Here is a 21,983-nt window from a genome sequence, read left to right as displayed (position 1 = left end):
TGCTTTGCTGAGGCTTGCCAAGCCTTCCTGAGCCGTTTTGTGACATTCAGTTGAACTTGTCAGTAATTGGTTCAAGCATCCTTGACAGAAGGTATCATCTACCTTGTGCCAGTCTCTCAGACACCAGCTTCTAAAATGGCATAGATGACTTAAGTACTAACCTCTTCGTTATCTTCAGGTGTTAAGGGCAATGAGTACTTGTTCTGGAATAGCAAAATCTTCAGTTTTAATCTCTTGCATAGTAAGCAAAACCCCACTGCTACTTGTCTTTGAAACAGCTCCTTCTTTAGGCTTCAATATCTTTGCAGGTGCTGCCTTGCATCTGGTATCTGCAGCAACAACCAAGGTACATAGTAAAACTGAATTTACAATGCAGGGCAAAGAGCAGATACTCAAGGATACACAGTAACTACTCTAAGCCATGTAACAGAAGCCTAAACTTAAGTTTCAGCTCTGAAACGTGTGTGTCTTGCCCTGGGAAGGCAGCGTCCATCTATTAGGGTATGGCTCTACAGCCTCAATTCCACCTTCAGCCAGCTTCATGTGCTCTGAATTAGTGTGGAGAGGAAGCCGGTACAGCAGGATAATTTGGTCATGGGAGGGCCCTTTAGCAAGGCCTCATAATGAGCCTGTTTTCAAAGTGTAGAGAAATCTTGATTGCTGTGACTATCAAGAGCTGCTAAACTGGTCCAAAAGCTTCACACTGCAGAGCAAAACCTTACTTTTTTGTTCTGTGAAGCTGCTGTTTGTCATACCCATCCTGCTTTGTTTCCTTGGGCCACCACTTGAATTTGGAAAATCCCTTGGAGAGAGATTCATTCCTCCTCCAAATGCACCACAGCTAGCAGAACCTATCTTCTTCAGACTGGCCTTAGGCAGTACAGGGCGAGTGCTGCCTTGCTCTGCCCTGAATCTCTGGATGTGCTTAGGAACTACTGGGGAAGAAGCAGATAAAATGGTTGTTATGGCTGGCAGGGGATCTCTCAAAACTAGATCCTGAAGTGGATGAGTTAGGGATGATGGCCTACAAGTTGTCCTTCAGCAGGTTTGAAAGGGTGGACTGCAGTCCTTTCTCTTTACAGATGGATTGACTTGTACTTCAGTGTGAAGACCATCAAACTTCCCTAAGTGATGAGGAAGAAGCTTGTTCAGCAAAACAGCTTCGTTCCTCACCAGGTAGGATTTGTACCTGAGAACAAGTGAGGAGAAACACTCCTGTAAACTCTAGCAGGTAAGAGAGCAGGAGGCTGATGTGTTTAGGTGATGTGTTTGGGAGGTGCTATAGCAACCCATCTGTATGGCCACTATAATTGAGATTAATCTGAGCAAGGAGGGTAACTTGAAGTAAGGAGCGCTTGCATGATATCCTTCTCTTGGCAGTGACCTTAGGACAGTAATATTTCTGTAATATTTCTAAAAACTAGAGATTGTCTTGGATGACTTCTGGTCTTGTGCTCAGGCTATGCGTAAGCCAGAACAAACAGAATTCAGCCTCTCAGGTGGAGGCTTAGATTTGTTATTCAGCAAATCTTCCCTGTAAGCCAAGTGTATATTCCAGCAGTGGGACATGTCCTGTATGTGTCTCTGACTACGCTGAAGATGTGTTGAAGAGTTTGGCCCATACACACTTCTGTCTGTAGGGGTGGCAGGCCAGGCTGGTGGTTGAGACTGGCAATCCAAATGTCTCTAGGGACATGAAACCACCTTTTGTGCTATAAAGATGTAGGAAGAATACCAGATTTTTTTAAATGGATGGTAAGGGGTAAATCTGAATGTAAGGAATTTCCTGTAAAAGACAAAAACGTAATGTTTGCTCCAGGAAATGCCTAGGAAATGGTATTCTTGATTGTTAGCAGGAATCAACAGATTTTTCATAAGGGATTCTTTTTGCTATAATAGCTAGTTGTAGCCAGATAGCACTGACTGGTGTTAAACTGAATTATTATCTAGGGTTGGGAAAAAGTCCTAGGGTGTAGCCTCCTCTTCTCTCTCTCTTTCTGTGTCGGGAGAGTGATGGCAGAAAACACCCAGCTCTTCGTGTGCCACACCTGATAACTTGTCATTTTGCCTAACCCAGTTAGTACAACTACTGCCTGAGCCTTTTGCACAGAAGGCAGCCCCTGACTGCTGAGTTACACAAGGGAAAGCCGCGAAGCACAATCTGTAGGTATTCATATTAACAGATTTGGTTAATAGAGTACATTATTACTGTAGCTGTGTTACAGTTCTCTGCTGCCTCTGGATGCTTTCACTAGAATCAGTGACCAAAGCTTTGACCTTTGCCAGGTGAACTTTGCAGTATTTCTGGCACACGTCACAGCCATGTGTCAGAAATGCAAAGGGAGATTCTATTTTCTTCTTTTCAGTGGGTTTGGAAAATAGCAGAGGCCTGTGTTTCAGGCTCCAGCAACTCTCATTGTTGTGAGCCTGCAGGTACTCTGCACCAGAAGCAAATGGAGGTCTGTAGCCTAAAGGAGCTGCTCTTTAATTAGCTGTAAGGTCTGTTCCTGTGCCCACTGACTGACTGCAGTGGAAATGGGAAGTTAAAATTCCAGAAGGGATGTGCTTTCTTCTCATATGCCCGGGGAATACTTTGCTCAGATTTGACTTTGGTATGCTTCAAGGCTCCTTCACTTCTCTGGAATAATGTCTGATCAGCTCTGTCCTTACCGTGCAGGAAAAGATTAACTTCCATTTGATTATGCTCCTCTGTGTGCAGACTGCAGTGAGGATCCCAGGTGAAGGTGTGGGGTTTGGGAGGAAGTATTGCTTAGCTAGAAAGGTGATCTACATTGCTAGTAAGCTTGTGTTTTCAGTGAAAGAAGCTGATCTTGAAATAAAAAAAAAAAAAAAAAAAAAAGTAAGTAGTGAAGTGCTGCAAAGCTGTGCTGAGTGCCTCTTTTAGGTAAGAAGCAGTTCTGCTTCCCAGGGTTGAATCTTAAAGGCCTGGCATGAAGTCAGATGGCTTATGTAAGTTGATCTTTCTTTATGGTATATGTGTCAAAACATAAATACATTTCAGGCGATGCATTACCGGTTCCTGCCATTACTGGCTGCTCTAAACAATGCTGGTTGAAGCACCAAGGACATAGGGCAGTGCACTTCGTAAATATTTAATACCACCACCCCCCCCCCCCAAAAAAAAACCAACCCTCAAAACTCATCAGACCCAGATATATTTAGCCTCATGAGCAAAAATCGTAATGCACATTAGAACGTTCATCAATAAACCTAGGTGGTGTTTATAGCCCAGCCTTCAGAGAGGAGTGCTGCTCTCTCCTATTCTGAACTCACACTACAGTGTGATACCTGGGCAGCAGAGACTGTGTTCTCACTAGTGGTTATTACACTGGTGGAAGCAGCTGGAGAAGTAGCTATGCACGCAGAATTTTCCATTAATCAGAGGAAAAAGTCCAACACAGATGGTATATAGGATAGATTACGGCTAGTAATCCCTTTGTGTCCTAGAAGATTAAGGATATCCTGGTGTAGCTGCAGTCAGCTGACCTTTTTTTATTTAAACGATTGAAAATAGTTGATGCAGTTCTGCAGAGCACCAAGGCTCTTGCAGAAGCCATGAGTGGTGCACTGTGAATGTTTGTTAAAGGAACGGTCTGTTTAAGTACAGTCTCAGTTACAAATTTACAGGAACGTAACTTTGTGCCATGTAAACAGCAGCAGCTACAAGATGGCTAAGAAATCACTTGCTAGACGGCTCTATCATATGTAGCAGAGCTGAATTCTCTGAGGAGGCACAGTGAGTGTCATGTGAAGAAATGGAGGGTTTCTGAATCCTGCTGTCTGGGTCACCATTCAAAGATGAATGCTTTGGTGGAAAAGGAGGATGGCTGCGCGCTCTGAACTGTCTGGCATGGATCTATATGAGGATTACAAATCGCCCTTTGATTTCAATGCTGGAGTGAACAGAAATTATCTTTACTTGTCGCCTAGCATAAACCTTTCTCCACCTGGATCACCTACACTGACAAAGTCTGGTAACTTCCTTCTCTTCCTTTCTTAAAATCTCTACATGAAATGCTTAGCAATTAGTATCTGTAAAACTTCTCAAAAATCTATGAAAGTTGGCCTTCTGTTAGTTTTCGTAAGTGTATTAGCTTCAGTGTGTTGTGTAGGTAATATCTCATGTGTTAGGCATTTACCAGCTTTACATTATTTGTTATTTCTTCAGTAGAAAGGCATTTTGAGGGAAAATGAAGTGGCAGAAACAATTAGGAACAAAACCGGCAACTTCTTCAAGATTGGAATAATTTGCCTAGTTTGACTATTAGATTTATTGAGGGGGGAGGTAGAAATTGCATTTTTACTAGGACTTCAGAGCTCTGGATAGTCTAAAGTCTGATTTTGCCATAATACTGAAAATCTCACTGATTAACAAAAATGCCCTCTAAAACCTTTACTCCATTCTACCTAGCATTTAAAATGCTTCAAACCTTCCACCTGCAGATACTAACTTCACTGGGGCTGCCCTGTGCTGTGCTGCAGTGGCATCTGTCTAGTGCTTAACCCTATGAGTTTCTAGCTGGTAACCTGTTCTGTTGTACAGAACACCTATAGCTGTGCCTCCCAACACATCTTAGTCTGGTTTTACTGTCATTCCTTTCCCTTCCTTGCTGCCAGATGTGATTTTCTAAAGTGATTTTAAATAAAGAAATCTTAGACCTACTTCAAGAATGGCAAAACAAAGTTACACAGGTGTTAACTTTTTTTTTTGATGGGCTTGTTACTTAAAATTTTAAAGAAACATGCATCTCTTGGGGAACCTCTGTGTGAACTGTAACAACCCTCTCTGTGAACTTGATGAGCCAGGGGCTACTGGGAAATACTGGTCAGCTTTCACTTCTGCAATTACTGCATCTCCCAGCTCTTCTAAAGGAGAGGGGAAGCATCTCTCTGTGTCAGGTGATGATGCATCACCATTACCACCAGCCTTTGCTGGGCTTTGTTTTCTTTTTCATTTGCTTTGAATGAATATCTAATTAGCATTTGGAAAAAGCTCAAGAATTTGCTCCCCCCAGGTTGAAGAAATATGTCTCACTTTGGCTTCTTCACTGAGATAAATGGGAAGCACTTAAATCTGATCTTTCTTATATACTGAAGAATAAATATGCTCTGTAGTACTGTATGTTACTCAAATGTTGGAGTGGTCTTATAACCTAGCAACAGCTTGTTCTCCTGAGCTATAACAAGAACCTTTTTTCTTTAGCTTTGCCAACTGTATAGTGATAACCACAATGCTCATTCTGAGTGTCGCATGCAGAACATGTCAGTGTAAAAAAAAGCTTTGTGGAGGTCAACCCGCCCCCACCCCAAGGCTGCTCATCTGAAATGACAAATACTTCCTTAAACTGCTCCTGTTTGCTGCTGATCTCTGAATTCAGGCCAGGGAGGTAGGAATTTCTGGTCAAAATAGAGCATGAACTTGGATTGAAACTGGCCAAAGCAAACCCCAAATCAGAAAAGCTGAGTGTTAATTGAATTACTCTGATGCTTTGCCTACCCTGGCAGAATAATAGGGACTTAAGTGCCATTTCCCTGATTGTGATCCATGAAGTCCTAATCAACTAACTTGCTCGTGTCTTTATTTGGTTCATTTAAGTAGATCTAATAAACTGCTGGGATAATATGTTAATCTTAGAAATACAGACCTAAAAACTGACCTTAAAGCTAGGTAAGTTTTCTCAATGCTATCTAAGTCTTTACAATATTTTCCCCCAAATAGATTTTTTATTCTGTTTAAGAGACATGAAATGTTCAGTTAAACTTGGTTATAACAGAGTACCAAATGACTGAATTTTAAGTCCTTCACAACTCTAATGATGCAAGACAACTAAGATAACAAAAGGTAACAAGTTGAAAGTAATAATGATTTTACATAACAATTTAAAATAATAATAGCAACAGTCCTGTTGGCAAGAAAAGACCACAAATGAGAAATAGTCTCTTAGTAATAGTTTGAGTCAAAGCATTTCCATCTGTTGGCTGACTACTGATTTCCTGGTTTCTTGCCCTACACCCCATAGAAAGATCTAAGATGGGCTGTGCACGTCTCCTTAGGAAGCTTTTTCAAAGCCAGGATCCTATTGGCTGTCAGGCCTAGTTTATGGGATACATTTGTGTTGTAGCCACCCCATTGTGGAGGTCTGTGGGTTGCTAGCTGTGTAGACAACTGCTCCTTGGTCAGACGGCCCAGCACAGCCTTACCCATAGCATGGATGAACCCTGTGTCCTGTAGGTATTGAACTGAGGAATAGGAGCAAAGCAAACAGGGAGATGAGCAGTGACAGGGAGAGAGAGTGGAGGTGCCAGAATGAAGAGTGATGGGAAATCATTAGCATACTTCATGTGGAGCTCAAAAAAGTAGTAAATGGGAGGGAATCAGGAGGCGAGGAGAGGAAGGCATGGTCAGATGTGCAGGGTGAGGTATGGAGCACTCTGAGTAGCAGTGATTTCCCGTTTCCCTAAAAACTCTAGGAATGTGAAGGGGAGGAGTTATCATTCCCTTGCTTCTTAGCATTGTGCTTTAAATTCCATTTGGTAGGCGAGAAGGAGAACAATCTTAAAAAATGAGTTTTCAAAAGAGAAGGTACATTCCCCAGACAGAAGCTGTTGCTGCAGGAGACAATCCAGCACGTTTTCCTACCGGTGGATTCACTTGATCTATTTTTGGTGATTTAATCCAGATGACTCCTCATGATCAGATTGAACAGACTTTCAGCTGGTTGTGCTAATGCTCTTGGAGCCAGCGTGGTACTTGCAAACTTTCTGAAATGGCTTTGTGATGGCAAGCAGGTGGTCCCCGAAGGGCCGCAGATGAGAGCAAGGTCAGGAGTCGTAGGTGAACATACAGGGGAGTTGTAGGGTATCAGGGAGAAATGCAGTTCAAATTGTTAGTTTTCCTTCAGGGTAGGTTTATGTAATTAAGAGGTTAAATAACTATTTGACAGAAAAGGTGTGGCATTCTTAACTATTAAGGAAATATGTTGATGTATAAAACAAAAGTTATCCATCCGATTGTGAGACATGAGCCATAATCCTTTGTTTGAGGTGCTGTAGTGCTGTGCTTTGGTTTGGGCATTAGAACTTCGAAGTTCTTGCTCAAAGAACTGACAGAAAATAGCGTATTGGGAAACTCACAGGACCTACATTATGATTGTGTAGAAGACACATGTAAATCTCAGGGAAAACGTGGCACAGATCTCATGAATAAATGCAGAATGAGGTTTAATTTTCTTTCTGTAGGCTTCCTTCTCAGTGCACTCTGTGGTGACAGGTAACAGCATTTACAAAAGTTCTGTCCATGTAGCAGTGTGCTTCTAGAAGGCAAGTGTTCGGGACACAAATACAGGCAGACGACATACTGAGTTGTATTGGAAAGAATTTGAGGAACTGAGCTTTACCTGAGTTCAGTAATTTGATCAAGAACAAAGTTTCTTCTTTTTTTTGGCTTGACAGCTGCTAGGAGCCTGTTTTATAGAATGCCTACAACTAATTACAGACTCACAGAATCTTTTTTCCCTCTGACTTTTCAGCTGATTGTGATGTAGCTGTTTGATATGAAACCTCACAGCAAAATCATAGTGGTGATTAATGAGTTTTTGATTCCCAGACCAAAGGATAGTATGGAGTGCCAGCAGAAGCTGCTGAAATGAGAATGGAATTTTATTGGTTGGATGGTTAATTACTATAGTGATTAATAGGAAATGTTACTTAATGTGTCTTCAACTTAGATGAATGATGTATTTATGTACGTATTTACACACACTCTTCCTCGCTCCTTATTAACAAACAATCCTGATTTATTTCATCTTGTATTTTAAGATTTTTATTTAGCTTCTTTTTTTATTATCTGTAAAGCTGTTTTACCTCTTGCATAGAGAATTAGTTCTGGGAATCCACAACCATCCCAGCATGCAGTCTCCCTGCAACCTGGCCTCTCTGCATTTAGAACAGAATTCCTTGATTTTGGCAAACTTTATGTTTAAGTGTCAGCTACAAAGATTCAAAATGGGAAATCTTTTGCTGGAAATTTTGTTGCATTAAAAGGTGTTTAAAATTATCTTACTGCAAGAACTAAGGACTAAGAAAAGATGAATCGTTAGAGTGAGTGCATCAAAGTAATACAAATAATATCATCCTCCTTCTTTTCCCTGAAGCCCTGAAAGCAAAAGTTGAGGAAGATCATAGGGATATTTGTGTTTTCTATAGGAATTTAGCAGAGTATTGGTTTCTGGATTTGGAAGGGGAAGAGGCAGCAGTATGAGTGGATGCACATTGTTATCAGTCCCTTCTCAGCAGTCCCCTGCTTTGAAGCAACAGCCTTTTGTTCCTGAGCTCTGTCTCTGGGCTTCCCATCTGTCTTAAGGTCCAGATGTAAACCAGCAGTTTACTTCTAGTTCCATGATACCTGCAACCTTCTAGCCACAGTGGTCCCAGTTACTAGGGACAGAGAGGTCAAGCAGGGTACAGAGGAAGAGTTCATACTTGCAGTGCAGTAGTTTTCTCCACTGTTGTTAACCTTGCTCGTGGCTGCACCCAGTGTGCTCAGAATGGACACTTTTAAATCTGATCCGGAGACTAGTAAAGGAGGGAGCCTCTGCATTGGCCTTGAGCATCTCCAGTGCTTCTGGAGTTTCTGTGCCAGATGGATGAGATACCAGAGTGTGCACAGGCTCCTGGGCAGGGTTGTGTAGGAAACACTGGTTGGGACGTAGCATTCTGCGCCTTGGTTTCTCTCACAGAGTAGTGGGATGTGTTATTCTTAACAGGTTTCCAGTCTCCTATTAGTGCAGCAGTTGTCAGTATATTGAGTTTTAATACAGCTTGATAGAATGAAATATAAAATGCCTTTGGTTTCCTCCCTGTAGTTGGGAAGCATGACTTTGGTGTTCTCTCACAAGTTTTTTTTGTGCACTGGCACAAAAGAGCTGTGTGCTAATGTTAGCTGCTGCTTGGCAGACGTGATAATCTGAATAACTTTTATTCATCTCAAGGGCTGCTGAGGAGTGACTCCATACCTGAGGTTGGAGAGGATGCTGCTGCTACAGTCGGTATGGCAGAAACACTCTCAGAAGAAGAACAGGATGAGCTAAGAAAAGAGCTTGCCAAGGTAATTCTTTTGCAAATAGCTCTTAAACTTGTTTTGATAATGAAAATCTGGAATAATGTTATCTTTGAACATACAGTTAATGCTTTGCATAGTTATTCTGTGAGTGTCTAAAGCTGGCACTTCTGTGTATTGCACAGAAAGGAAGGGTGTCAAGGAGAAAAGAACAGCCAGTTCTAGTGATGGGAAATTCAGCTGTGAGTGCTGAATGTACAGATCTTAAACCAAGATACATAAATACCTAACCTTTTAATTTTTTTCTCGAGTGAGAAAGGGGTAAATAAGCAGTCAAAGAGAACGTGGTTGGAAGCCAAACCCCAAGTTTTGTCTCAACTGGTGTGGAGTAGCTAAAGCTGTTTCTTTCATGAAGAATGCTTTGTAGTAGTATCTGTGTAGGCACTGTATTGCTAGTGTCTAACCATGTTACTATTCTTGTCCATAACAGAATATTTTTAAGAGTGAGAAAAAGTAGCATTCTTTGAAGGACAGACATGCAAATATTCAAGCCTGATACATGCCAAAGTCAAGCTTTGTTAAGTAGCCAGTCTTTTTTCTTTAATAGCTCTGTGGGACTTTAGGACCATTATGAAAGACACTAACTTAAGCCTAAGGTTGGCGAACAAAGGTTAGCTGTGAAGTAAGCACATGTAATACATTCTTGTATTTGGCAGTCCTGAGTATCATTTCATGCCAAAGATAGTGAGGGTAGGCTGGTCCTGCTAGGATATGTCACACTGGACTTCGGACAGATATCCAAAACAAAGGTGCACTGAAGATACTGTAAGGAGTACAATGAGGAGCTGTAAGGAGCTTAAATGAGTGGGCAGCCTAATACTCTAAACTAGGGTGATCTTTCCTGGATGAGGAAGCAGGATTGGAGGTATGCCCTTGCCTTTGTACACATGGCTTTAGTGCCTCTGTCACTTCTATATAGCTTACAGAATGGCACTGTAGAACTGTGCTGACATCTCTGGTCATGCTTCTAGGAGAAGCTTAAGTGACCATCTGAATAAAGAAGGAAATACACAAACAATATGGTTTTCTAGTTACAGAGCAGGTGCTGTGTGTTTTATGTTTGTGTGGGTTTTGACTGCTCAGTCTGTCACCATTTCCACACCTGCTCTGGAGAAGGCACTCCTGTGGCTGGATCCAGTCAACAGGTGCTGGCTTAAGCCACAAAAGGACCCTTCTGGTGAAGCAAGGAGACAAAATTTGTGTATGGATCAGAAATGCTCAGCTTCCTGATACTGGTCACACACTGGTATCTCTTCTGATGTGGAAGTAGAATACAGGCTTGGCCATTGTCTCGGGTTGACTAATCTTCAACCTGTAATGATTTCTAACTCTACAGTCTTCTAGTTAGCAACTTCCTCGTACATATTCCTGTAACAGAGCTAGCTGCAGGTAGTTTACTTTCTCACTAGCTCTTGTAATCTATGTTGCATTTCTCTTTTTGTATTTAGGAATGACTGTGAGGCAATGTTAAAAACCTCTGTTAGCCCTCCCATTACTGATGTCTACTAGACGCTTTAAAAGAAATACATAGTTAAATGGTTGGGTATATTGCTTGTTAACTGTTTACCACTTTTTAACAACTCTCCTGCCACAGGTGGAAGAGGAAATCCAGACGCTCTCACAAGTGCTAGCTGCCAAAGAGAAGCATCTAGTAGAAATCAAGAGAAAGCTGGGAATTAACTCACTACAGGAACTAAGGCAGAACATTACCAAAAGCTGGCAGGACGTTACATCAACCACAGCGTATGTACCAGCTTATCATGATTGTTTAGACTGTTGAAAACTGTTTAGATCTTGTGTCATGTCTAAACACTCTGTTCTTGTGAAATGAGTATAAATAACACAAAATTAAGTTATATTAAAACTTCTCTGGGTAAATTAACACAGATTATTTTTTTAAAGAAGAACACTGCTAGCCATATCTCATGTGAAGGAAGAATGACCAAAATATGGGCTATTCTAACACATTTTTTTTGTCTGCTAGATCTGAGATACCAAGGTGTCCTAAGTCCAACAGAATATCCTTCTTTTCCACCCTCAGAAATTGTTGTAAACTGAGCCCATGCAGGAAGAGTATGAAGTCACAGTTACTGTTCTTGCCAAACACAAGTGTTAGCTTAAGGTCTAGAGCAAGCTACCTTCTGCAACTAATGACTACACAGAATGTAACAAGATGTACCTCAAACTTTTTATGGTGAATTTTATTGACAGAACTGTGTGGTACAAGAATTTAGACACTCGGCACAAAAAATAGACCTTTTTCAGTGTGTGTGCACATAGTGTTGTTTTTTGGTGTTTTGTTTTCTTTTGTGTTTTTTGAGTTTGGTTTTTTTTTTTTTTGTTGATTGGGGTGTTTTCTGTGTGAGTTTACTTTATATTTTACTAAATCCTACAATAGCAGATAGCATCTGTTCTAGGGGTGGGGTAGTGTAGTTGCATGTTGGTGAACCAGGTCTGAAGTCAGAGGTGGCAGAGATGCTGTAGCCAGAAGGGACTGCAAAGGCTCAAAATAATGCCTTAAGCAGGTTTTCCATTAGACCCAAAAGCTGAAGTGTACCTCTGCATTTGATATGAATATACACACACACTAAAAGGTTCCTTATGTGTTCTATTAAAATAACTAAAAACTAAATGGTTTTTTTGAATGCAGATACAAGAGAACATCAGAAACCCTGTCTCAGGCTGGTCAGAAGGCTTCTGCTGCTTTTTCTTCTGTTGGTTCAGTCATAACCAAGAAATTTGAAGATGTCAGGTAGGTTTCTTTACCTTTTCCCAAGTAATTGCATTTTTTATTTAAGTGGGTAATCACTGCAATAAATTTATGCTATTAACATACCTAGTGCTTTTAAAAGCTAATCTATCCAGAGCCTTCAGCAACTGTTTTAGGGGAGGTAAGAGACTTGCTGCAAAATCTGCTTGTATGTCCTCACTGATGCTGAGCAGTTCTGTGGTGTGTATTTTACGTAGGCGAGAGAAGCAATGTGTGCTACTACCTCCCCTGCTGCTCTTACTTTTCTGGTGTGATTGCAGGTGGCAGTCTCTGCCTGCCTCTGTGGGATATACATAGCACTAGCATTTCTGCTCTCTTTCTCAGCTTGTGGAATATTATATTTAAACAAGTAGTATCTTTAACTTTTTGTATTTTCTTGTTTGGCTTTTTTTTTGGTTGTTATTTTTGGTTTTTATTTGATTGTTTGTTTGTTTGGGTTTTTTGTTTTGTGTGTCGATTCCTTCCAGGTGTGATTTATTTATTTCTAAGCTGTTCTGCCTCATAGAAGTGGCTTGATTTTATTACATTTTAAAGAGACTGTTGGCACTTTTTAATTCTTAACTACTGTTGGCATGCAACATGTTTTGACTTTGTGCCAAATGACACAGCCCTTCATACACATTAGGTAAGTCTGACAGTCATTTTTAGAACCATATTGAGCTGCTTGCAAAAGTCCTGCTGGATGCAATACAATCAGATGCTCAACCTACAATTCCTTGATTATATAATTCTTAGTATTGGAGCCTATACAATTATTCATCTCCACAGGTAATTTGTTGTTTTTAAACTTATTTTTCAATTATTGGGCAAATAGAAATTCACACGTTCTCACAGAATATTGCTGCTTTGGAAGCAGTGTAATAAAATCAGCCGTTCGAAAGTGATGCCATTAACCTCTTGCTTTTTGAAGTCTAGTGAGTAAACACTTTGAGTACAGCTACACAGTTACTTATTTTTCTTCAGATTTATCAGAACTTCCTTTCTCTCTTTAATGCTTACTCTGGCATTGTGCAGACTACAGGCATTTTCACATTCCTTTAGGTAAGGTGGGCACAAGAATTGCTTCTGAAACTAAGCATGTAGTCAGACTGTCTCCATTAAAATTTTTAATTAAAGTTTTGTCTGTAAAAGGTAATTTCTTCTTTTCTCCAGTGTTAGTTAATGTCAGGGAAGGTGTTTCTTCATGTTCACCTGGTAACTATCTTAGAACATGAAATCTTGAGTATACATAATAATTAATTAGTCTCTCTTCCTTGTGGGAAAGAAACCCACTAAAATGATTCTGCAAGGTTTTTTGTCAAGAGACAGAATATGGTGTTGAGGTCAATGGCATGCAGGATTCCTCCTTTGTCTGTACAATGTTTGTGCCATGGCAGAGCATAGAGATTTCCCCCTTTTTGTGTCTATTACAATGGCTGTTCAGCATTGTGACTCTAACTAAATTACTAGAGTCTAAATGTAAAATAGTTTGTACATTCTTTGTTCATAGTTTGTCCAGTGAAACAGTCCTTGAGTTGATTACTTTAGCAGCGCCAGTATTTTAGTTACTTCATCTACATTGCCTTTGATCTAAGCAAATACTCAGTGTTTTCAGCAGTTAAAAATCCTGTGTAACAACTTCTGTCCATTGCCTCTCAGCCCATCTATGCACACCTGAGCCTGACTTAATCTTTTCTGTACTCCCCCACTAAGGAGCTAAAGACAGCAGTAGAATCTCTACAAAGATGTTGGGATCTGGCTCCTAGAGTACTAACTGGGAGCTGTTGTCCCAGGGGAGGAGATGGGCAGAGGCACAGGATGCTCAGGATGAGAAGGATGATCACAGGATGAGAACTCAGACTCTGAAGTGAGCTCAGTTTGATCAGGTATGAGAATAGCAGCCAGTCTGAAATATGTCCCCTTTAGCATCAGTGAGACAATGGGAACCTGGAAGACTTCTCTGTTAGCTTTGATGCAGAGCTCAGCTGCTCACTTAACAGGAGTCACTTTTCTACCTTAAGACTATGGTGTTCCCCAATTAGTATTAGACTATTGCACTGGACAAGGACAAGCACAGACTCAGAGCTGTTTTCCACTTCAGGAATACCTTAAGAGTGTCCTAATTACTCCAGTTAGTGGCTCTGTGGGTGTTGAGTACTCTTTATCAGAAACTGGGCCACTGGGAGGGAATGTAACAGTACCAGAGAAGTCTGCACTGTTGGTGTGCTGCTCAGGGAGAATCATGGCAATGGAAATGCAAAGTATTGTTATAAATTCAGGAGTAGCTGGGTTTAGAAAACAAAAGTGTGAAGAATTAGTGCTGTTGAAGATCTTAGTTGCACTTGAAACAAGAGATTAAAAGCCTTTAAGTTGTTTTGTTTTTCATAAGAACTGAATTCATCTGGAATTCAGCCAGTGAATTCAGGTCCTGAGGTTATATGACTACTCAAGGGCAAATCTGAGCTTCAGAAAGGTTTAGATGCCTAAATTCTGTCCTGGAAATGATAGCTGATGGGCCTGTTACTTATTTGAACCAATACTGAATATGCAGGTGCATTTTTATTCTTAAACTCTTACATTGGCTTCATTGTGGCTTCACTTTCCCTTGCATTGTTTTAGTTGAGGTACTTCTCAGCTGTAATGATGTGATTTCTTCCATGTTGGACTATTTCTACATATTCCATGCAGCAAACATCACATGCAGGTTTTCATTCGTGCGCTGCAAAGTGATTTAATAGGGAGCTGCAAAAGGGAGTGAGGCAGCTACTGGAGCTGTGATTTTGGAAACTACTGAAATGGAGAGGAAGGGAGAACTGGTAGTGCAATGTCAGTATATTTTTGCTTCCTTTTTGTATTTGTTTCCTCTGCTCTTTATGATGAAAATGAACGTTGTTCCTTCTCAGGTTTCTCTTAATACCTTTATTCTCTTTGTAAGAATTTGTTGAAGTTTTGATGAGCTAACCTTCCTTGTGTAGGCAACATCAGTATTCTGTGCAAAACAATAGTAGTACCAAGATGTAGCTTCTGAGCAGTCCTGACTTTGCACTTGGCTCCTCCTGCTCTGCATCCATATAATGAAGGAAAGTCCATCTTTGCCTTGCTCTGGGATTGCAGAATAACTTTCTTTGTTTGCTTTAGAAGTCTGATCGATGATCTTGGATTCCTATATACTATAACTTACCAGCATATCAGCTGGAAATTTAACTACTAACAAAAGTAACTAGCTACTGTGTATGTTAGGCTGTGTTTTCTAGGCAGGGACTGGCACACCTCCTTATGCCTTTTCAAAATGTTATGCAAAGGAGTAGCTTTAAAAAATTATTGTGTAAAGGATAATAAAACTTTAATGCAATGCAAAATATGGAAAAGACTGGAGAGCAGCTTGCTGTGCCTTTTTTATTTACTGTCTTTTTTAAGCTAGGGATTTGCTTTTGAGCATTGCAAAGAGGGCTTCTCTTTTTCAAACTGCCCAACTTGATGGCCTAGTTCAGTGAATGCTTTAGTGTGGCATTGTTATTTGGGAAAAGAAATACAAGTTCTTTTCTTTATAAAGCTGTTCAAGGCTTAACTGTGCCTCTTTGCACTATTTGAAGAACAGGTGATTTATGTTAAAAAAATAATCAACTGCATTTATCTAATTCAGTTCTTTTGCAAACCAGATCATTGTGTGATAAAACTATATAATACTTTATGGTGTCATTTTGCAAAATGGATACTGAGTGTATACAGAAATGTGATGTACAATGGCAAGTAAATTCGTCATGAATGCATGAATAGTTCTTTTATTAAATGATTTCTGAGATTAAATGAAACTTGTGTAGACACCTGTTAAAATATCTGCAATACACTATAGGTTGTTTTTCATAGTGCGCAGTTCTACAGTTTGTAAATATATGTATTTAATCCTCTTTAGCCTTAATCTTCTTTCAGGGAGAAACTTCTTGTAGCGTGAGGGGAATTGGCTGAGCATTGACTAGTTAGTGTCGGTGCAGTTCTGTAATAAAACCTGCCATGTAGAAAGCCCAGAACTTGTAGTAATCCACATCAGTGAGGAATATAAATTACAGTCCAGAAGACAGTCAGCTTCTCTGTGTTCTGGAGAAGCCTGTAGAAGCCAGACCATCCATAAGAATGAAACACAGGAGAAATGAGGTTGGGGAAATAGATTAAACATAGCTGTACATTGCTGTAGCCTTGTGTATCTGGTTCCTAGTATGCTGTAACTACAAATCAACCTATATTTGTGCATCTGCCTTAAGGGATCCCAACCTTAGGGGAGCTTTTTGTGCGTGTTGTTTTATTCTATCACGGTATTTTACTGATGAGCCTCAGAAAGAATCTCTTAAAACTCGTTCTGCAATAAACATAGAACTTTTTTTCTTCTGTGAATGTATCTTCCATTGATGGTGCTGAGATGCTAATTGAAAGTTTGGAGGTACATCTTATGAGAGAGTTGTCTGCCTTTCCTCCTGTCCTCCTCCAGCAACTGCCTAGAAAGGATTCTCTTAATAGACGTTATAAAGCCTAGACAAACTTTGACATTCCATATATAGGTATGAAAAACTGAGATCATCACTTGTAATAATTCTAAGTTACTGTTGTGGTATTTGATAAGAAACATTTAACATATAAGGCTTGTTTGTATTGACAGTAAACAGGCATTTTCTATATGGAACTAAATTTGATGGCAGGTCTTGAGGTTATTTGGGAGCTCCTTAATCTATATCCAGTCACCTTCTAGGAGTAGATGTGTGTTCTTGCTAGACAAACAGTAACTGTATAGGAACACTGGCAGGTTACAGAAATCCTCCATGAATTTCAGAACACAGGACTAGGACTTTATCCCTGCTTCCAGCATAAACCTGACCTTGAATACTGACTGATGGGTCTGCTTTTGTTGGATAATGTATATTGATGAGTAGATAATTTGTATCGATGAGCATAAAAAACTTACACTGAATTGAAATGGAAGCCTTCTGGAGGTAGGGATAATTCTTTCAGTAGGAAGATTAGTTGATTGATCTCTCTAGTGTTTGCTACTTGCTATCGGCAAAACTGTAAATGCAGCATGACTCCTGTTGCTTGAGAAGCTCAAGGCGTAGACAGACTGTTGCAGCTAAGCAGAACCAAGTACTAAGAAGCATGGCACTCGAATCTTTCTAAAAGAGAAAAAGGTTGCTGCAGCTTTTGCTCTGGTGTACTTGTGTGTGTGTGTGCATGGCTAAGCAATTTAAGAAAGCAAATCCAAGCAGTTACTATCTAAGACTCTGTAAGACTGTTTGGCTGTCTACCAAAGGTAGTCTACAGAAGTCAGCTCTCTAAGCCAATTTCTTCTCAATGTAATACTTAAACTAACTTTTCGCTTTCTTTTCTCTTAATGCTGGCATTTAGTATACGCTCCATACAACATTCAATTAGTATGCCTATTATGAGGTAATGTATGCATAATCCAGCTGTTTGGTTTATTTATTTTCATGTGTGGAATCAAGTCAAAGTGAACTTAAGTCAGCTAACATAGTTTTTAAAAAAACCCCAAAACCCCACCCAGCTTTGTAGTGGATTTCCTGTACATATAGGATAAAATTTGTTTTATTTCTGCTTAACAGAGGGGGTTATCAAACATCTGGAATGTGACATTTCCCTGCTGTTTGGAAAACTGTAACAGCTTTTCCCTGTCTGTTAAAATATAATGCTACTAAGTGATTCCAAGTTTAAAAGGCAGTAGCTTGGCATATGTTTTTGAAAATGAAAGTGAGTAAAAAAGCCCCTGTGGTTTCACAAAAAGTCTCTTGGTGATCTGGGGTGCTTGCCTTTTCTCTCCTCTTGCTTGGCACTGTGTCCCTCCATCTCCTGCGAGAGTCTGGTTTGATGCATGTATCACTGTGTGCTTTCCCAAGGAAAAGAGTGCTGCTAAGTGTGAGTGACCTACACAAACGCCAAGCGAAGGGAAGCTGTAGACTTCTTTTGAAAAACACCCTTGTCTTTAATATTTATATAATACATTTTTGAGTCCATCAATCCTTAGTCCCGGTCCACTGAAGGCAAGCATTTTCCATCCTACATAAAGGCAGAAAAAGTGTACAAAATGTTGCACAAATTTGCACATGGCAGTGACAGCTATTTGGAGCATTAAGCCACTCTTCTGACCCTAATGAATTATACACCAGCCCTCAGCACTGGAAATCCCAAGCTGTCCTGCTCTTTGTATGCAGAACTTACCATTTGTAATTACAGCTGCCTTTGGCACTTAAAGGCAAGGGGGAGTCTTGCTTAAATTTAACATGTTAGCAGAAAATGCCACTGTGAACCATGTTTTATTAATTGAACATGTAGCAAAGTAAACTGAACGAGTTTTCTTATAAAAAGTGAAAAAACTTTGATGAGCTTTCTTCAGTAATAATTTATTAGGCTAACCAGAAGTGAGGACTAAGATTTTTCTGAACAAGTGCTTTAAGCCAGAAACATGTTTGAAATCACTGGGAATAATAAGCCAAATCTAAAATACTTGCTAGTTCTCCTTTCCATGTTGATATGAAGGATCCTGTTGCTGGACCTGACAGTGTTTAGTTGCCAAAGATGAAAGTGAGCTTGCAATTTGAGTATGTTTGAATTTTAATTTTGTAGTACTTGGGGGGTCCAGATGTAAACTATTTTTAGGCTATCTTTAAAACAGGGAATTTTCATCTGTCTGCCTGTTTTGTGATATTTATAGGTTAACTAGATGTGGTTTTAATTCCGTGCTTCCTTTTTTTTTATTTTCCTAGAAATTCTCCTACTTTCAAATCCTTTGAGGAAAAAGTTGAAAACTTAAAGGTAAGAATTACTAAAACACCTTGGTGATTCTAGAGCTGTGAATGTGGAGAAAAGGCTCAAGTAGATTCTGGGCAGCCTATTTTTTAGTTACTGGTAAATAGTTGAAGAGCTGCTTAGATGAACAACTTTTTAAGTACTGTGGAAGTGGTTTCTCTGCCTAATGATTTGCAAATAAAATAATGGGCTGCCTGCACCTCATACAGGAGGATGCCTTTAGAAGAGCTAATCTGCTGGTGAGTGTTTGCTGCCAGATACGTACAGATTTGTTTTCAGAATATTGTGGAGGTCTCTCAGACCTGGAAAAGCTGCTTTGTTGAAGAGAGTTATTAAACTCATGCAGAGGTACTGGTTTTGTACAGTTAAGCATGTTTGGCATGCCAAGTAACTACTGTGCTATGTTGGGGCTCTCTCTGTCTTCTAGTCTAAAGTTGGAGGAAGCAAACCTGCCGGGGGAGACTTTGGAGAAGTTCTCAACTCTGCTGCCAATGCCAGTGCCACAGAAACTATTGCAGAACAGACAGAGGAAGAGACCCACTGAGATTTCTACCTCCGTCCTGCTACCCACTGCCAGATGCTGCAAGCAAAAACCAAGCACACTTGTAACATTCTCTGCGCTCTTTCCACCAGATGTGCTTTTATTTAGCACGTAGTTATTTTACCCAATTAACTGATACCAAGCTTGTTTGTGGGTTCAAAATATTTTTGAAACTAAAATACATTGTTTGGAGTTTTGTGTGGGAAGGGGAATTTCTATGCCTTTCAAGCATTTAAAGGACTTACCTGTAATTTGAAGGCAACCTTTAAAATATAGCAATGAAAAAAAAACCTCTTTTGAGAAGTGAATTATATTGTACAGATACTGTGGATACATAATTTCTCTTCAATCTGTAACTACTGCTCAACTTAATCCTTATCGATCTACTGCTGCTGCCAAACTGAAGCTTGTTACTTGGGTCCCTTGTGATTGTTTCAGTTGAGTGTTGCCTGCAAGGGACACTGGACTAGGAGACTGGACAAGGAGGAAGGATCACTCCCAGCTAAAGAAAGGACTTCAGTTTCAGCAGGCTTTACACAAGTTATAGCAGGATCACACATGGGTAGGAATGTATTGTCTTATGAGTGTGCTCCTCATACAGCCGGCGTGAATAGGTAATACAGAGCATCTAAAACTTACCCATCTGTCCATGCATTGTCCACCTAGGAAACTTCTGACCAACGCAAGATGTCTCATAGTGCTGGTTTGGTTCAGTCACCATAACATTTTCAGTCTTGTTTTTTGTACAGGATGTCACTGTGGTAAGATAACACTCTTCTGAACATTTGACCAGTCACAAATAGATTCATCTTCATTCACATGTGGTGGTGTCACATTCACACTAACAAAGCATGGACTGGAAGAATAAGCCTGACCCTGGAAGTTGTTCTTTTTCAGTCATCAAGAGAATTGCTCCTAAATCCTAATGTTGTTTCCCTTGCAGGCTGAACCCTGAAAACATCTGCTACCCTGTCTTACTCTTTTCTATGTATTTAAGGCCTGTACCTCAAGCAACACCCCTGTTCCTGACTCCAGAAGTCTGTTTTGAGAGGTACACAGTGTCATCAGTCAGCATAGCTCTCTTAAAAGATCTGTCCTCCTACACCTTGTTTTGTCTGCTGTATTCCTCAAATTTCTTGTGTTTCGTGTGTTTCTGCCACATGGTTAGAACGTTTTATCACCGTGCTTAGAACTGGAAACAAGTTTTGCTACATTTGTGTGAAATCCATGAAACTTCAACTGCAGACACAGGTGTCTGGAGGAAAAAAGGTTGGCTCCTGACAACCTTGCTAGCATGTCAGATATAGAATGTATGCTTAATTACATGTGAGAAGCTTAATAAAAATCTGTATGTGAGGAATTTATTGTCCTGTGAACATGGAGGATAATGTAAACAAGTAAGGAAATTTTATTTCTAATTGAAACAGTCCTGTAAGTTTGGTTCAAAGCAGTGCTGATACATACCACAGTACGGGGGGGAATCTACATGGCTGAGCTTGGCATTTCCAGAGAAGACTGAGCCTAGGTTGCCTTCTAGTGGCCTACATAAAATTACAAAATCACAGAATTGTTAGGGTTATAAGGGACCTCTGGAGTTCATCTAGTCCAAACTGCCTGCCGAGGCAGGGTCACCTCTAGAACAGGTTACACAGGAAGGTGTCCAGGTGGGTTTTGAATGTCTCCAGAGAGTGAGAATCCACGGCCTTCCTGGGCAGCCTGTTCCAGTGCTCTGCCACGACATAAAATTAAACTGCTCTGGTTACAGCGTGAAGTTCAGAAAATGGGTTGACATGTTCCTTCAGCCCCTGCCAGCTCCGCCTTAACAAAGGAACAGAGAACTGAATGGTATAGAGAGAATGTAGCTCTTCCTCTTTTGGGTCAGTACCACGTAGGACAGGTTCTTCTGGAACATGATCCTTACTGGATGGGGCTTTTATTTATTTATCTAACTGACAAAGAGAAAGGTCATCTAGTCCAGAGCTGAGCTTTCTGTATTCTGAAGGAAGGCTTTTAATTTTTTTAAGGCCACATGGCAGTCCTTTTATTATAACACATTATTACACTCCCAGGAGCTTCTGCTGCATCCTTCCTCTGCCCACACCTTCCTTTCCTCAGTGCAGGTGGCCTTGGGGCTGCTGTGACCACTGAAGCTTTGCTTTCAGGGCTAGTGTGGTAATCACAGAATCAATTAGGCTGGAAAGTACCTCTGAGACCAGAGAGTCCAACCTATGACCAAACAGCATCTTGTCACCTAGACCCATGCCACTAAGTGGAGCACGAAAGGGAATGGCAGAAGGTTGTGTCAGGGGACGTTCAGGTTGGGTATTACAAGATTTTTCATGCAGAGTGTTTGGGCACTGTAACAGGCTCCCCAGGGCTATGGCCACAGCACCAAACCTGATGGCGTTCACGAAGCGTTTAAGCAATGCTCTCGGGCACATGGTGTGATTCTTGGGGTGTCCTGTGCAGGACCAGGGCTTGAACTCGATGATCCTTGTGGGTCCCGTCCAACTCAGGTTATTCTATGAAGTGCCAGGTCCAGTCCTTCCTTAAACACCTCCAGGGACGGTGACTCCACCCCCTCCCTGCGCAGCACACTGCAATGTGTAATAACCTCTGCCGTGAAGAAATTCCCCCAGATTGCGACCCGCCCGTTCCCTGGCGCAGCTCCAGCTCTGTCCCCCTCATGCCGTCGCTGTCGCCTGGGGGCGGTGCGGCGCCCGCCGTCCCTCACTCAACATGGCGCC

General features: G+C 40.7%; 1 protein-coding gene across 3 annotated transcripts; it reads left to right on the top strand.

The window, feature by feature from the left end:
• Positions 1-3,524: 3,524 nt before the first annotated feature.
• TPD52 (tumor protein D52) lies at positions 3,525-20,596 on the top strand. Of its 3 annotated transcripts, XM_008638445.2 has the most exons (8): positions 3,525-3,995; positions 9,012-9,127; positions 10,734-10,882; positions 11,790-11,891; positions 12,924-12,950; positions 17,280-17,321; positions 18,653-18,701; positions 19,123-20,596. In XM_008638445.2, the coding sequence occupies exons 1-8, from the start codon at positions 3,824-3,826 to the stop codon at positions 19,237-19,239; spliced, it is 774 nt and encodes a 257-aa protein (XP_008636667.1). In that variant the 5' UTR covers positions 3,525-3,823; the 3' UTR covers positions 19,240-20,596. The 3 variants fall into 3 exon arrangements, with proteins under 3 accessions (XP_008636667.1, XP_008636668.1, XP_008636669.1); XM_008638446.2 differs by lacking the exon at positions 12,924-12,950 and having other exon boundaries at positions 3,526-3,995; XM_008638447.2 differs by lacking the exons at positions 12,924-12,950; positions 17,280-17,321 and having other exon boundaries at positions 3,526-3,995.
• Positions 20,597-21,983: the final 1,387 nt, after the last annotated feature.

The sequence above is a fragment of the Corvus brachyrhynchos genome, unplaced genomic scaffold (assembly GCF_000691975.1).
Source record: "Corvus brachyrhynchos isolate BGI_N302 unplaced genomic scaffold, ASM69197v1 scaffold227, whole genome shotgun sequence".
NCBI lineage: Eukaryota > Metazoa > Chordata > Aves > Passeriformes > Corvidae > Corvus > Corvus brachyrhynchos.
The sequence above is the reverse complement of the archived record's forward strand: the minus strand, read 5'-3'. Positions and strand labels throughout refer to the sequence as shown.